At 45.0% G+C, this 16,633-nt stretch overlaps 2 protein-coding genes across 3 annotated transcripts; one reads left to right on the plus strand and one right to left on the minus strand.

The window, feature by feature from the left end:
• LOC128727481 (cytochrome c-2) lies at positions 1–1,662 on the minus strand. Of its 2 annotated transcripts, none has more exons than XM_053821398.1 (2): positions 1,592–1,662; positions 1–831 (listed from the first exon to the last, which is right to left on the minus strand). In XM_053821398.1, exon 2 carries the CDS (start codon positions 811–813, stop codon positions 487–489), a length of 327 nt encoding a protein of 108 aa, XP_053677373.1. In that variant the 5' UTR covers positions 814–831; positions 1,592–1,662; the 3' UTR covers positions 1–486. The 2 variants fall into 2 exon arrangements, with proteins under 2 accessions (XP_053677373.1, XP_053677374.1); XM_053821399.1 differs by lacking the exon at positions 1,592–1,662 and adding an exon at positions 1,397–1,548.
• Positions 1,663–2,064: 402 nt separating this feature from the next.
• Positions 2,065–3,997, plus strand: LOC128726087 (KIF-binding protein). The gene is made up of 2 exons (XM_053819875.1): positions 2,065–3,362; positions 3,425–3,997. The coding sequence occupies exons 1-2, from the start codon at positions 2,065–2,067 to the stop codon at positions 3,897–3,899; spliced, it is 1,773 nt and encodes a 590-aa protein (XP_053675850.1). The 3' UTR covers positions 3,900–3,997.
• Positions 3,998–16,633: the final 12,636 nt, after the last annotated feature.

Here is a 16,633-nt window from a genome sequence, read left to right on the forward strand (position 1 = left end):
TTTGGTTTCCGTGTTTTATTCAGCGTTATACGTCTGCCGTTGGGATGAAAACATTTCTTTGATAGTTATAATACTACACATTCGATATCTGAATTAAACTAAAGCGGATCAACGAGTAACCGCCACGCAGCAATCCGCCTAGATTCAACTTCGAACGTCGTATCGAAGCAACCATTCTAGCGAAATTTCAATTCGCTATTTTCCAGGGATCGATTAAAACGAATTTGTCAGGCTATTTTAATTCTAGCATAAATTAAATTAAATAGATTTACATAGACATTGTCCTAATCGTGAAGGTTACTCTCCGGATGACGCCGCGGCGCCTGGTTCCTTTGACGGTTTGTTTTGCGGATCAATGGTATCATCCAATGGGGTTGTGCAGGCGTTGCAATTATCGTAGCTATGTTTTGTTACTTTTTCTGTTTGTAGCAGTGTTTTGGCTGAATCTAGGACACCGATACCCGTGCAGAGCTCTCTTCGGTCAGTTTACTTGGTAGCAGACTTCAGGTAGGCGATCAGATCGCCACGCTCCTGGGGCTTCTTCAGACCAGCGAACACCATCTTCGTTCCGGGGATGTACTTTTTCGGGTTTTCCAGATATTCAAACAACGTATCCTCGTTCCAGGTGATTCCCTTGGCCTTGTTGGCATCGGTGTAGCTGAATCCAGCGGCTTGACCAGTCTTGCGACCAAAAAGTCCATGCAGGTTCGGTCCGACCTTGTGCTTACCGCCGGCTTCAACGGTGTGGCACTGGGCGCATCGCTGAACGAACAGCTTCTTGCCCTTCTCAACATCACCAGCTGGAACGCCCATGGTTATTCAAAGATTTTTCTGTGGAAAAAATGAAAAAAAAACCGCATGCTCAATCAATCACGTGTACATTACAACACATTATGCAATTGAAAAATCATTTCACCACACCACCAAGTTAAGGATGGGCTAATTGTTGGTTATCGTCACACATTGATCCCCCTACTTATCCCTTTCATGTCTGTACCGTGCCAAGGTCACCTACTCCTTATGAATTTCATCCCTTTTTATACGTGACGTAATGGTGCTACACGTGTGATGTAATTGTGAAACACCTTTAGCGACCTAGTCACCGATCTTGTCGTCAAGGCAACGAGATATTTCAAGGGCTCGCAAATACGTTATCTAAACAGGGCAACCGCGCTCAAGATCACTCTGCTGACACTGCAGTACGAACTGTGAAACATCGTTAACAAGCATTACGTAAGTTGGCGAAAATCCTTTCGCGCCATAGCAAAACTACTGGCCCAATTGTCTAAAGTAGGTCACACGAGAGAAAATTTTACACGGAAGGAATTGGATAAATCACATCACTATGTCCGGAATTAAGGACGCGAAACCAAACCCCGCCACCGCGTGTACCTACTATTAAATTGAAGTTCCTTTTCTGTCTACAAACGCTAACCGCACCGTGGCTCGAGTGCTAATGATCAGAATCAGGTGGCTGACCGCCCAGGGTAATCTCAATAAAACTCACTCAACCGCATCAAAACAATCAACTTTCTAGCTAGCTCTGCAGTTCGCGATCGCAATAGTTCTAAAAATACTTTCAGATACTTACGATAAACGCGGATAGCGAAGGAAAATTTTCTGCGGAGCGAACGCACACGCGTGATATCGCCACGGGTTGTCGAAAAAGAACTTCTTATTCTTCTGCGAAATGTGGTAATTTGATGTTCTCAGTCAGTGACTGATGTGAAGATATAAGCTGAAATTCAATACTTCAAATTTGTTTCTTGACACAGGGTGGTCCTTGAATTTAGCATATTTTGTTCAAATTTAGCTATTTCCTAAAAAAAAATGTCCATAATTAGCACTGCATGTTTTTAAACTATATTACTGCAACTCTATTGTATATCATAATCTCTTAAAAGCAAGCAAAACGAAAAAGAACAAAAAGCACGGAGAAGGGTGCCCTGTGCTGAATTTTACCGCCGTGAGGCAACAAACTTGTCAAGCACGTGTCAAAGCAAAATCGATGTTTGTTGTTTTTCCGCTGGCCTAAGAACGTTGAGTATACTTGGATTTGCTGCAATGAAAATTACCAAAGAAAACTTGTCGGACATCAGAGAAGAGTATGAAAAAGCGCACCGTTTAATCGATGAAGATAGCAAGAATGATCCTCCCACAGAACCGTTTCGTTCACATTATACTGCACGAGACGTTCTACATAGTGCGTTAAGAAAAGTGAAAACATTGTCTGAAGCGCTCGATCAACAGACGGATGCAGCTGCAACGGTGCGTTGCATTCAGGCGAATATCATCAAGGTCATCGCCAAAATAACAATATTTGTCGAAGAACCACGTGGAGATACACTCCTCAAGGAAGCTCTCGAGCTTGTTGAAATGGACCGCGGAAAAGAGCCCACGATCAACGTGCACATAGAAATTCTCAATCAGCTCGGCATATCGGAGTGTAATCATTCCAACTATGCGGAATCCAAGCAGTATCTAGATCAAGCAAAAGATATCTACATGGAAGCAAAAGAACAAGAATTGCAACCTCTTACGATGGCCGATCTGTTTGGTACCAAGGACGAAGTGGAGAAAGGAAAAGGACTGAAACTATTAGAGTCGAATCACACATTGACGCTGTATTACCTGGCGCAGGTATTTGGTTTCTTGAACAATCTTGAGGACTCGGCACGATTTTGCCATATGACGCTGCGACGTCAGCTCGAATACAACGAGTATGAACACATCGATTGGGCATTAAACGCGGCCACCTTGTCGCAGTATTACTTCCCTAAAAATCATCTCTCTCAGGCACGGCATCTTCTTGCAGCCAGCACTTTTATCCTGAACCGATACGAGACCGATGTGATCGAAAAAATTACAAACCCCGAGGAACGAGCTGAGAAAGAGGACACGCTTCGTTACCGTATGGCGGATGTTGGACGATGCTGGGCCAAATATGGTTTACATATTCTTGCAACGTCGAAGGAGCGTCTCAGTGTAGATGATGATCCTGACGATGATGCACCGAAAGAAGCACCCCTTACGCCGGTTAAAAAAATGGATCGGTTCGTTGGACTGGATCTTACAGCTTATGAAGGCCAGGTCACGGACGAATTCTGCCTAACGTTCGACGATGCAAAACTAGTCATGTTGAATTCTCTTTCATGGTTGAAGAAGGCAAAAGAGTATTACACGAAGGAGACTGCGGCGTCCCAGTATGCGATCATTTTGCAGGACATCGCCTCGTTGTACAAACATCTGGCCGCCTTTGACGAGGACGATGGCAACCAATGCAAACTTTTTAAGCGTGGTGCGGATCAACTGGAAGAGATCGTGGAAATTTTAAATGCAACATATTATTTGACGATTTGCAGGTATTTTTGAGATTTGAAGGATCTTTGTGCATAACAAGCTAATTAAATCTTTTTTCCTTCAGGGAAGCTTGGTACGAGTTAGGATTAACATATTCCAACATGCTTAACGTTAAATTATCACAACTGGACGAGTTGCAGTCCAACGAACGGCCAACTCCCCATGCTCTCAACAAAATCAACCATCTGTGTGAGAAAAGCATTCGAAACTTTCAAAAGTTTGTCGATTCGTACAAGATCTCTCTGGATACTCTAGAATTGCCAGAAAACATCGACGAAGACGAAATGCAACCGATATTGTACGCATTCTTTCATATTGGCCGATTATACTATCGCATCATTACGCCGGATAAGCGACTAAAACTTAAGAACGTAGAAAACAGCTTGTTTTTCTATAAACGATTCGCAGAATGCTGCCTAAACGAACGTATGAAACCGCTGTTCGCACAGGAAGTAGGTGTTTGTAAGGAGATGATTAGTTTACTACCACTGAAGATTGAAAAACTTAAAAGCGAAATTGCAGAAGATCAGGTAGAATAGAAGAATAGCGAACCCCATAATGCTAACAGTTGGTCGTACGTAATAAACTGCTAATAAATCCCATATGTAACTGCTAGCTACTCAGCTTCAAACTGTTATTGTACAGAATTTTTATTATTTCAAAGTAAAATTTCAATCGCTAGAGTTAAAATTTCTTTATGTAAGTAAAACTGCAACATGTTTATTCCCTGAACGAATATCCACAAACAAATTATCAATTTGCAAAAGCTTTGGCATAGTGCATTACATTTGGGTATCATTTCGGATATATTATTTATAGAAAACATGTTTCAATGACAGTGCATTAAATGCAGGCGTAATAAAATCATGATCACACTCATTTCGTGCACCAATATTGCGCGAAGGTTCGATCAGTTGGAAAAAATATTACTAAAATACTATATGGTAACGAATCCCACTAATTTGGAAACCCTCGAATAGCAACGAGCGCTGACGTACTCTCAACTCATGAATCAATACTCGAAAATAAATCATATCTCGCGAAGCGCAAACACGTGGTACGCAAGCGCGCACATGGTCGATTCCAGGGGAATTTACATCGAACACCGTAAGGACGACAACAACGGAGCAGGGGTTTGTTTTCGACTCCCTTGGACCAATATTGCGTGCGATGGGCTTTGCTCCAACAGAAGACCAGCGCAACCGGGCCAATGTTGACGGTGGACGATTTACTCAGAACCTTGACCTCTGCGGACCTGCGGAGCGAAAGCATGCTCATGCTGCTGCCCCAGTTCTAAACCGAACGCTGCTCTCAGCCCTTACGCGAGAGCTACTCTCCCTCTCTCTATCTCTCTCAGTCGTATAAACATGTTGATATTCTGTAGCTCTTCGCGTGCGCTGTTGGCGAGTTGCAGTTGAATTTTCCACCAAACTAGCAGCAGTGTTCTGGCAATACCGAAAAGAAATACACCATTCCATCCCTTACTTGAACGGCGTTTTCCACAATCCAAATCATAACAGAAACCTACACTGTTTTCGAAATCTACTCGTTTCAATTGGCGGGAGTTTGCAATTCTCATAGACTAGTATTTATCGAGTCTTATCTAAAATATCCACGTCTTCGGTGTACAGGCCGCGCTGAGTTATATAAGTGAGAGAGCAAGTGGATGATTAGCGCCCTCCAAATACAAACCCTTGGGTTCTGGTACGTAAGCAAGCAGTAGAACAACAGTTGCTTCTGAACAGTGATGTGTTTTTTATTTGCTCTGTCCATCATGTGTTTTGAGTCGTAATTGTAATTTTTTTACGCGTATCTGCGCTTTCCGTCTTTTAAACAATCAAACAAAGTGAGAGGAAATTTATTTTCATTTTCATGCTTTCATGCCCCAGCTAATCGTGAAAAAAGACATCCATAGGCCACTGTTTGGAGCTGAGGAGTGTAACCTTGCGAAGGATTCTAGGAGCAGCTTGCGTAACCGGATTCCAGGACCGTTCAAGCGTAAGGACGTTTCGGCTAGAATCGAGAGAGGATCCAAACACGACTCAGAATGACTTCACCAAAAATTTCCGCCGACAAAACAACCGACAGCAATGCAGCAACCCCGAAACATCAGGGCAGCGGTACTAATGAGGCGGCCTCGGAGCCACCATCCGACGGTGTTGCAGTTAGCGGCTCCAGTGTACAGGCGATGGTGGCTGCTACCGTGCAGTCCATTCGCGAGAGAGGATTCTACGGCTGTTTCAGCTGGTTGAAGGTGTTCCGCTTTGCCAACCTCATGATCAAACAGGGCTGTTAAACTGGCTACCGATTTTCCGCTATTCTATCGCTTTTCATAAGTTCACAAAGAAGTGTATTTTTAATATAGCGTTTACAATTTAAGAGTCAGGCCGACCGATGGCTGAAACAAAGCGAGCAAAGAACATGTAGACCTTTCATTCCCTTAGATGCTAAACTGCCAACCGGAAACAGGGCTGCCCTTCCCTTTCCGTAGGTCTACCCCTCTTCGTGTCGTGTCATACGTTTGGCTCGAAGCACATGGAACTAATTTAAGTCAATATGGCCCTCACGGACAATTAGAAAACGGTTCGCGGGCAAGCGACCGTAAGTTATCAACACGAAACGAAGCACTATTGTTATCAGATCAACACGTATGGAGCATACCGAGTGTGTGGTGTGCTGCTATCGATTGCGCCATTATCACCTTTTAGGCTGTTAAGGAAACTAGCGAAAAAGCCGTGTGCCCCGTTTGTCCAAGGTGCGACATAAAAGGAACCTGACAAAGCTATTAATAACTATTAACTAACCGTATTAAAAATAAAACCATACGCCCCAGCGCGTTCTCAACGCACTCAAAGTGTTGCAATGCGTCAGGATGCGCCGCACTGTGTAGTGTAGGGAAAACCATAAGACGGATGTCTAAGACCGCAACGTAGTTCCGGTGAATGTTTCCCTTCTAACGCGTCCAAGCTGTTAGGTCGCATCATGACACCATATTCGAGAATTTAATACCATGTTAAAAGCAATTCCTCTAATGTCTTCTATTCGAAATAAAGCAACCTATTGCATGTTTGAACAATAAATTCCGCGTTAGTCACTTTTCACCGTCGCCTGCTCCCAGAGGAACCGACATTCCGATTTAAGTAGTGCGATTGTGTCCAGATTGCGTGCGTCCGGGTAAGGCTAGTTGCAATTTCGAAATAGGCTGCTTTCGTGCCCGCGTGCCCTTAATATCGCTGATCACAACCCAGCGGCGAAGGAACCCGAACGGACCAATTCCATTGTACGAGTTATGATTTATGTGCGCATTACCTTCATGTCGTACCGCTACTCCGTTGCGTCGATTCCAGCTTTTTGGTCCATTCGGTTGAGCCTCAACAGATATGGTTCCTTTTTTTCCTCGCATTGTCGATTTGCTCACTATTCGAGTTCATCTCACAGCCCAGGAGAGATGGATGCGTGGCATCGTGGACAAGGCAGCATAGTACTCCCATTTCTGATGGCGACATGCGACAGATGTTTATCTCTCCGTCCCAGTTTTCATTATCGCTCGCTTCCGGCCCAACGCATATACCGGGAGATCTGTACGCGTGGTCTCTCAGGTAGCTCGAGGGGCGTTTGGTCGCCGGGAAATGCCGGGAAATGGGAAGTGGTAAGGGGAGGTCGTTTTTAAATGACGAGGGATGATCGGGACACGACACGTTCGATGAAAAGCGACAATATTTTGATCGCGCAAATGAAAGTGCACCAATTCGGAGGAAGCAAGCGTCGAAAAAAGTAACAAAAAATAAACGAAACATTCAGGGACAGTTCATCGAAAAATAATAATTTGATGAGAGATGTCATACGGCTGATGGGCTTCATTTCCCTTCACTTATGCATAGTTGGGAGCATTTTTTTACTTTTTTTGTGTGCACCCACCGATGTTCGTCCCCTCTGATGGATGAGATGCGGAAATGAATGATTGAAGCGAACGACTGAATGTGTAGTTGATTTATTTTTCCAATGTAATAGCACAGATTTTTTATTGTTTTTTTATGACGAATCTTGCGTTTCGCGTACGTGCTTCATTTACATGTGCGTTCCCTCAAATCAGGATGGTGAGTGTGGTTTTCGGATACACTTTCCGCTTGATCGTAAGCTGCCGTAAAACGATCAAAGTTATAGCAGACCGGGCCTGATTAGACGCGATTATTTAACTCACCGAGCAAATGCATAACCGGTGCGCTAATGTGTCATTTTTCACTTCCGAAAATATTTCCCTGTTTGTGTTCGCTTGACGGACTCGTTACGGAAGCTGCCGGAGGAGTCATAATCGTTGACGATGACTCCCCTTGGTTGGGTTTGGTTTGATGCCAAACATTTGCGAAAATGCGTAAACACCCACCACTAAACGAGAGCGCGAGCATCAATTCCGTTTCTCGCTGACGTCGATCTCGCAAGCGTAATTAACTGGCGATCGGTTCATTAACAGTTCGAAGCCAGCGGCCGACAGCCGTGATGGAGCACTCTAACTAAGCGAATATCGCAACACTTTCCAATGCTTTAGCTTATCTCTCTTCAAGCCCCTCAATTCGGTTGCATAAAGACGCTCCCTCACGGTGTGTATGGTGGTCGTAACGTATGCCATATGGCGGTTATTCGCGTCGATCGGTGTTGCTAGTTGCATAGAAGAATTAACAAAACGGTAGGTTCTCATAGTTTTCCTCTAATAAGTGAGTAACGTGGATACGCGGATCTGATTGATCGTCCCCAGTTTCGCAAGTCTGGAGAGCGAAAAGTGGTAAAAGTATCGAGCGACAGCCCTGCCAAGCTCACAATGCGCATGGGAATTATGCTAACCAGGCGCTGGCACGTGCTGGAATCTGTCGCGTAACATATGCCCCATGCGTCGTAGGTCGAGCATCGTGTTCAATCTGTACGTTGTAATGGAACCCAAAAGAAAGAGCTTTTGCCGCAAATAGGGGCGGACTAGATAGGGTTGAGACTGAAATGTGCTTTATCTAACTCAAACACACATCATTCGAAGTATATGCGGGAGCTTATTGGTGATGGAGATTGTTCCAAATGTATGCTCCCGGTTACTATCAGGGTAGCTGTGCTGTAATGAATCAGTCCATCATTCATCAAATACAATGTATTATTATCTATTTCTTCTGCACTATCCTGGATTGATATTTAGTCTACAATATAACCATTGGGAATGGAAAACAGGCTATGATTCTGAATTGTAGAAATATATAGCGACTTCATATCATTTGATATAATCGATCTTATCAATTTGCTGCCAAATATTTTTTATATATCATGATGATATTTCTTTTGCCATGATGATATTTTTTTATGATATTTCTTTTGCCATCATAAAAAATTGTTCTATATGCATTTGCATTTGGTACTGACTTGAATAATGCGAAGGCATTCCATACGCACGTGTTGATCCAAATGTTACACGGCTAGTAATAGTTATAAAACACGCATATATCACTCTCGTTTTGAATTATAAAGGAAACACATTTGTTTTCGAAAAGCATTCTCTTGAAATGTATTGTGATGACTTTTTTCATGACTACGTTGAATAACAGGAAAAAAGGACCACACTTATAAGTAATTTAGTTTAGTGATATACTTATTCTTAGCAGTGTATACACAGCCGCCCGCTCAGAGAAAGAGCGAAATACGTGCGTTGCATTCGACTGTGGAGGAAAAGAGACCAACCTATGTGATGTGTGAGAGAAAAAATACGCTCCGAGAGAGTTAGAAAAATGCAGCTCAACCTTGTGCACAGTGGGTCTCCGGTGGTGCTGTTTGAAGTTAAAAGCAATTCCTTAATGTTGGTTTGATCCGAGGCAACCGTTAGGAAAATCTGAATGTCATAGATAGTTTACAAAACGTTTTTTCAACAGACACCAATCCTGTCCATCCATCACATCGGCAAGCAATGGTTTTTCGAAAACAAAAAATATTGTCCTGCTCGAATGTACCGACTGTCCCACCGTGCGATGGAGCAGACGGCTGCGATAAATCTCGGCTCTTGGGCCAAAGCAATCGGACGAAAAACTGTTGTCGTTCCGTTCCCCCGTGGGGCCAGCTTCTAAACAATTTCTCATTTTCTAAACAACAGCGTAGGAGTGAGCACGTGTATGGTTTGGCGCGAAAGGCTCTACGTCGTCGGTGCCATCCGTCGTGGAGGCTCTTCTCGAGTGATAACATCCCGTACCAGTGTACGTGCCAACGTTTTGATACCACAGTTTCCGTGCGATCTTGTGCAGACAGTGCGCCGATGTGCTACTAAGCAAATGCGAGCAGTAGCCATTCGTTTCGCGGATTGCGAGTAACTTTGGTGAAGCTTCCTTACGCAGGCAACAGTTGGTTGCCGTATCCTTGCACGGTAGCCGTTTCTGTGAGCTCGTCCTTCGGTTCGCTCGGGTTTTGCAGCAAAGTAGCAAAGTGGCTCCCGATAGTGCGTGTGCGAAAAGGAGGCCAACGCCTGTAACGGCACGAGTGTTCGGATCCCGCATCCCAGGCGCATCCCGCAGGAAAGTGTAAGTGAAATTGTGCGCGCGCGTTGGTATGCGTCACCTACGCGCTCCCGGGTTTTATCAGTTTATCAGTGCCAAGCAAAGCGAGCGGCAGCTTCAGCCGAAAGCTGCCAAACGGATCTCTCGCCCTGGTGGGGGTGCGTTGCTCGACCGGTTGGGCTTGTGTGTGATGCTGTCGTTGCGTTTTGTGCCCATCGGTGAAGGACGACTCAACATTGTGCGTCAGCAGAAGCACCAAAAGTGAGCGTCCATTGCGCGGTGACAGTGACCTCGGTGGTGTAAAGGCACTTATGTGGTGATAAATTAGGTGGTAATTTCGCTGCAACAAGTTACGCATTTATCAGCGCGCCATTTCGTATCCGATCCGAAGCACGAGAGCAGAAATTGAACAGGTAACAAAACGCAACACGTGCCTACGGTTTGTCATGATCATTTGACATAGGCTGGTGACAGGTAGTCCTAACCAAGTACCGATCCCGTTACTCAGAGACAACAATCATCAACAAAAATGGGTGATGGCAGTAGAGGGCATTGCTACGAGGGTATATAGGCTCAGTTGTTTACAACTACTCTGTTTTAAATCGTTTTCCGATCAGAAAACCGAGACATGGATGGAAAGAATTGAGAGATACAATTTAATTGCCTTCAAAAATCAATAATCGCTCTTCCGGCGTGTTCCGCGTTGTAGCTTCATTTTCGGACCGGAATTTGAACTCCGATCGGGAAATGTGGGATCGGGCTTCGCTCATGGGCCTCAGTTCCGTCGTGATTTTAAAGTCATACCAAAGGAAGCGACGCGGGATGATGTCTGTCTCGGGGATGATAACCCGTTAATCTGCTCGCTGCGATAGAGAAGGGTCTCGGTTCGAGCGTGAACCCCCTCATGGGTGGTGGGGTTCGTGGTTGGGACCCTTATCAAGAGCGCGAAGCCATGTAACGCGCCTTCCGATGGAGAAACCGATGCTGGTAGGCCATCATCGAAATTTCCGGTGACCCGTGCCGAGGCGGAAGCCCCGGGAATAGTTGATGACAACGGACGACAAGCACCCATCCTTTCCGTTTTTCGGTTGATTTAAGCGGTCGATTGTGAATAATTGATTAGCGCTAAAAGCCAATTCGTTTGGTTTGCTTGCGATCCGATCTCACGCTGCACGCTGGTGCCATTTCCGTGGCACTAGCGCGTGTGTACGTGTGCTTTAAAGCAACGCGTTTGAAAGTCTGCTCGAGAGCCGTGTGTGAGGTGATTTCATTTCTCCGAAAAAGCAGACGCCCCAAATCGAGGTCAGTTCGACATTTGACACATTTTCCGATGCTTCCGTCCATCGGTACGGAATTCGGGCGTACCAGATGAAGACGTCTCGGACGATGAACGCCCAGCAAATGCCGCCATTGGTTGACTGAGATGTGATAAAGTATCATGTTTTATTGGGATCATCCTTTTCCGCTCGTTCAGATGGCTGCCTCTGCTTGCAGAGGATGATACCCGGGAAATATCCCCTTCGGAAAGGGTCGATTGCTCGGTGACTGGTAGCTACCGACACAAGTCCTTTCATGCACTTCAATTGGACAACCACTTCGAACGAACGGTCACACTTGCAGTAGCGGGTTGCAGCAGAACTATTTCGAGGCTTTTGCCGTCGATTTGCATGGGCCGCGAGGTACCGGGTCTAACTCCGTCAAGTGTCAAACATTAATTCAAGTCGGTTGGAAAGCGTCAAAGAAGGCTATTGACATTGATAGGGCGCACCCGAGAGCGCGAGCGTGAAACGGGAACACTTCTTGAGGGAAAGGAAAGTCAAGCCATGGCGAATTTTAGTTCGGTTGGATATTAATTTATGCAATGAAAACATTTCCTGGCTCGGAGAGGCTTTCTGAGTCGCATTAAGCATATGGTGCGCAGAAGGCAAACCGTTTTAGATCCACTCATTAACTTATGTGACAATTTTCTGTAGCGCACGTTGGCGCTTAAAGAGAGTGCAAAACGGTTTGTTTGCTTTTGTGTCGATAAGTTTGTGTTTTGAGGGCTAAAAATATCAGCGTTAGTAACGTGCAAAGAGCGTGTTGGAAAAAGGATAATAATTCAGGGCAAAATGTTTTGAAAAGAAAATGAAGTAACATTGCGTGCGAAACTGCTCGCTTGCATGCTAACGAGCACGTTTCGGTCGGAAGCGAGCCAAAGTTGCATTGGAACGTCCATTCGTTTGGTCATTAAAAATGAAATGAAAAGTATTACCACATAAACCTATTTCATAAGAAAAAGGGCCCCTACTTGCCGTTGGAAGACTCACGTTCTTCGCGGAATGCTGGGTTTCGCGCCCACCGGAAGGTCAGCCAAGGAAGATGTTTCAGTAACAGGACAGCCAAAAGCAAGGATGTGCAAACTTCAGTTGCGGAGCCTACTAGGGCTCGTGAAAATATTGCCTTTATACGTTTGTGAAGTCTAAAATTGAATGATCTCGCGACCCAATCAGCATAAAATTGATTTCAAGGCTACAAAGCCAAAAAAACTTCACGAACATTGGTGAAAAGCGATCAATTTTACTCCATGTACAGAACAGAATGCTCTGCTCAGTTTTATTTACTGCTATCTTGTGCCCGAGGGAGCTTAGATTTTCAGATGCAGATGAAAACTTGTCGTAGGAGCTGTTCTGGATGCACTGGCACTTGCAACAAAATAGCTCCATTACATGACATTGGTTTCCCAGTGTTCGACTGCACCGATGAGGGTCCGAAACTGGCCTTTACATAACTAAAGACGAGCCAGTGGGGCGTATTTTCTCTTGATCATCGTTTTACAATCAGTGATTGACTTGAAGTCGCCTGTCGTCGAGGCTGTTGCACAACTTATTCGTTTTTCATGTAACGTAAGTTGAACATTACACTGCAAGTGATATTTCACTCTGCTTTGCGCTTTCAATAAATGGGTCTTTTCCTCGAACGTATTGATGTAGAAATATTCCGCAATGTCAGTTATTCTGGAGTAATGTTTATTCATCTTAGAGCGGCGAAACGCTTTTGCCCTCGATGAAGCACAAAAAAATGAGTAGGAGGCATTTAACGATTTCATTTCCGGTAAATATTCGTTTAGCCTTTAGCAAAAACCCATCAGAATGGCTGTTTATGAACACCACCATGCAACGATTCACATTTGACTTCACTCCTCTGCTTGAGAGGGTTAGAATTGATCTCCTGGCTAAGCGTTTGTGTGGTGTTTGTTTCACAGCAGTCAGCATCGGTTCACATTTGTGCTGCGATGCATAAAAATGCCTCTTGCTAGCGCCTACGGGCATCTTTGCGTTATAAACCGGGATACAACGATCCTTTCCGGAATGTCTTCAGTGTGCGTTATGGTTTATGATCTTCCCTGGCTTCCATAGTTGCAGGCATCTGAACGACGATGGGATTGAAACGGATGTGTGGAAGTCAAACGTACTGCTTTTAACACATCGAGATGGTGGGACCGAATGAAGGGGGCGATGAATAATGTTGAGAGGCCGTCCGTCTTTGGCTGCGGCTGATGAGAGAAAAAAGCATAAAAATGCATTTGAATATTCATGCAGAGGAGAGATGGAGATGACGACTAAGATGACGATTCCGATGCGGTGACAGACGAAAGCGATTTTTCTGGTGTTGTTTCATCTTCATTCGTTCAGTTGCTGTGGAAATGCAGTGCGTGTTAAATTGTTTGTAAACATGATTGTTTCCATATCTCGCCCGCTTCTGTACAACCTCCCAGGCTTCATCCGTTATGGGGGCGTTTTTATGCTTTCCTGAATTTGATAGTTTATAATCCAGCTTTTTCTTTTCACATCTCTCCATTTGCAACCTGTTCCATCGCAAATGCCATTCAACTCATTAGATTCTGTCCATGAGAGCGTTCGGGAAATGATTTGCCAGTTTTCAGTGTCGTCTTGAGATTGCCTGGGTTTGTAATTATCATTCCGTTTGCTGTTGCAAGTGAGTGTAGAAAAGTGCGTTATTGTCATAGTTTTACCGGAACGGGAAAACGTATGTTTATGCACACAATCCATTGAGCGGAGAATGCTAAAACGGTACGAAAAACGTGACGCATGAAATGATGGAAACATTGATTGGTAATTTTAAACCCAGCCTTTAGATAGAGCAGCTTTCTTTAATATCCTAGGAAATGTCGTTTTCAATTTATTTCCCAGTTTACCAGGTGTCGGATCGATTTCGGAGTAAGCTACGTGATGCGCACGGTAGCTACGAATAAAAGCTCACTTTCAATTTGTGCCACATTTCATACGTCCGTTAGTGATAGCTTCGTTATTGAATTCCTTTTCGATGGAGAAAGTGTGTCGTACATTCCATGGCTTTGGCTGCAGGAAGAACATTCTATCATATTCGCTTAAGGAGTTGTTAACTTTTTTGAATAATGCAAAGCAACATTTTTCTACAAATTTGGACCTTTCAATTGAGACCTACTGTTGACTGAATTACCAATCCAGTAATACCGAGAGTTGGTATGTGCAGTATATTTTCAGTACAGTAGTAAGCTGAACTGCTAGGTATGTTCGACACCTGGCTTTTGATGAGAGCTATCCGTTACTTTTGCTAAGATCTGGATGGATTGAATTGTTCGTTTCTCGCTCTGGGTTTCATGTTTATAAAAGTTGCAACGTGGAAAAATCTAGCCACGTGCTTCAACGATTTCCGTTCATATATATGTTGCTCACCATGAGCTCCTACCACTGGCAGGCTTGCAAAGGGTAGCGGATGGAATAGAGTGCACTTTTTCGCCACTGGAACTGGAGGTTGGTGCTGGTGGAAGGTGATTATAAACAAAGTTTCTCCAAAGTTTCCAACACTACAGTCGACTACAGGGGTTTTTTTGTAAGCCACGAGTTGCTTCTTCACGTTCGTTTGTTTGCGTTTCAAGTCTATGGACACTATGAAGCCAAAGGTCCGCCAACATGCGGTTCGGTCGACGTAAGCTAACGCACCAAACTTACGGCCTCACAGCTGAGTTTGGGTGTTCCATTTGTTCGCGTGAGGTGCCTCATAAAAGCACGCACGTTCGCGAGCCGCGATACCGCCGTTGCTATTCTGTACGCGTACGCGGTACGGAACGGAACCGCGCTCGAAAGAGAAACACTGCATGCGATCGAGCTGCAAACGAATGAGAACGAGCAAGAGCAAAGGAGTCGCAAACGGACGATTGGAACGATTTCAAACGATGGCCACGGACGGATTTGGCTGCATTGCCAACCAACCCCACACGTTGCGTCGATGAAATTCACACAAACTCTTGCCAGTTCGGTCGATTGGCAAGAAGTAATTTCGATTTCGCTAAACTAAGGCTCAAGAAAAACCCACCCACAGTTCGCAGCAGCGAACTGTGCCGGAATACAATTAGAAACGGAACAGACACACCTAGACGTGGACGCAAGGCACGTAATTAACCCTCAGTTTGTCTAGGCATTCGGAGAGTCCAGCGGTCAGCTAGGTGAGAAAGACACAAATGATTGAAAGCTGTGGTGCGTTGGCCCTGTTGCTCAATGCTGCGACATCGTGGTTGATTACAATTGCATGCGCCCTTGAATCGGGTATCGTTTTCGTCCAAGAAGCTCCACAATAAGTGTGATTAATCCTGCTGCCGGTATGAGCATGTCGATGCCTTTTCCTGACGGGTATATGGGAGTTAATGGTTGATATTTTTCACATCCTGTAAAACGTCTATCGGATGCTCATGTTTGCTGAACGATTTTCGAAGGTTTCATCATTTCACAGAAACAGGAAACAAGTCCAAACTATCATTGAATGTAGGTGCTGCGTTGTGACAGCCAGGATGAGCTCAGAATTTGCGTTTAAATTTCGTTTCATGCGCTCATTACTACGTCAGAAGTTTGAATACATCAGGATTTGGGAGGAAAAGTGAGTTAGAGTTAGTGAGTTTGTTATGCTTACTCGTTCCTTCACCCACGCACGAGATGTGTGAGAAAATTGACGTGTCGGTTGGGTTCATCGTTCCTCGCAGATCCGGTAGCAAAAGTTTTATTTGCGGTTTAGACAATTGGAGCATAAATCAACGGTAATTTGTGTTCGTTGAGCGGGTGGTAGCTGGGAATCGGGCAATTCTGGTGCAATTCGAGGTTCTCGCCAGCATTCGTCAGCATCCATCGCCGCACATCGCCGCGTCGGCATCCTCTGGGGAATGATCGAGTGAGGTTAAGCCTGTGCTGGATAGCCAGAACGTTAGACATTGTGAATGTCATTGCGGGCATGGACACAATGTAATGTTGGTTGCTAGCGGGGGTGCATTTTTTGTCGTAGCCGTGGTTGGGGTTGCTCGAGCAATGCAATATTGTACGTCATTCACCGAGTGTCGGTGGTGGTCGGTGGTTGTCACGCTGCAAGGCCGTATTCATTGCGAAAACCACCACCATTCCGACAAAGTGGGGAGCATTAAGAGAGCGGACGTTTGGGAGATTGTGGCAGGATGTGACCTTTGGCCCATTGGCGTCGAAAAACACGCCCCACGACCTACGACATCCCGCACGGTCGCGGGGAGCCTGGATTGCTTAATTAATTTTAAATTAGATCCCGACGGGTTCCGGCAATAAGACCCAACCGACGGGGCTTACTGGCACTAGGGCCAGCAGTTGGGTGGGTATGAGAGGCAGAGCGAGCGAGAGAAAGAGCGAGAACAGCAATTTTGCTTGTACATGATTCCGCAGAAGGACGACGGCAATCGTCGACAGGTGCCAGGAGTT

Source organism: Anopheles nili, chromosome 3 (genome assembly GCF_943737925.1).
Source record: "Anopheles nili chromosome 3, idAnoNiliSN_F5_01, whole genome shotgun sequence".
Taxonomy (NCBI): domain Eukaryota; kingdom Metazoa; phylum Arthropoda; class Insecta; order Diptera; family Culicidae; genus Anopheles; species Anopheles nili.

Coding starts and splice junctions, on each gene's coding strand:
- LOC128726087 (XM_053819875.1), top strand. CDS start 2,065: ATGAAAATTACCAAAGAAAACTTGTCGGACATCAGAGAAGAGTATGAA. Junction 3,363..3,424: donor TATTATTTGACGATTTGCAG/GTATTTTTGAGA, acceptor TTTTTCCTTCAG/GGAAGCTTGGTACGAGTTAG.
- LOC128727481 (XM_053821398.1), bottom strand. CDS start 813: ATGGGCGTTCCAGCTGGTGATGTTGAGAAGGGCAAGAAGCTGTTCGTT.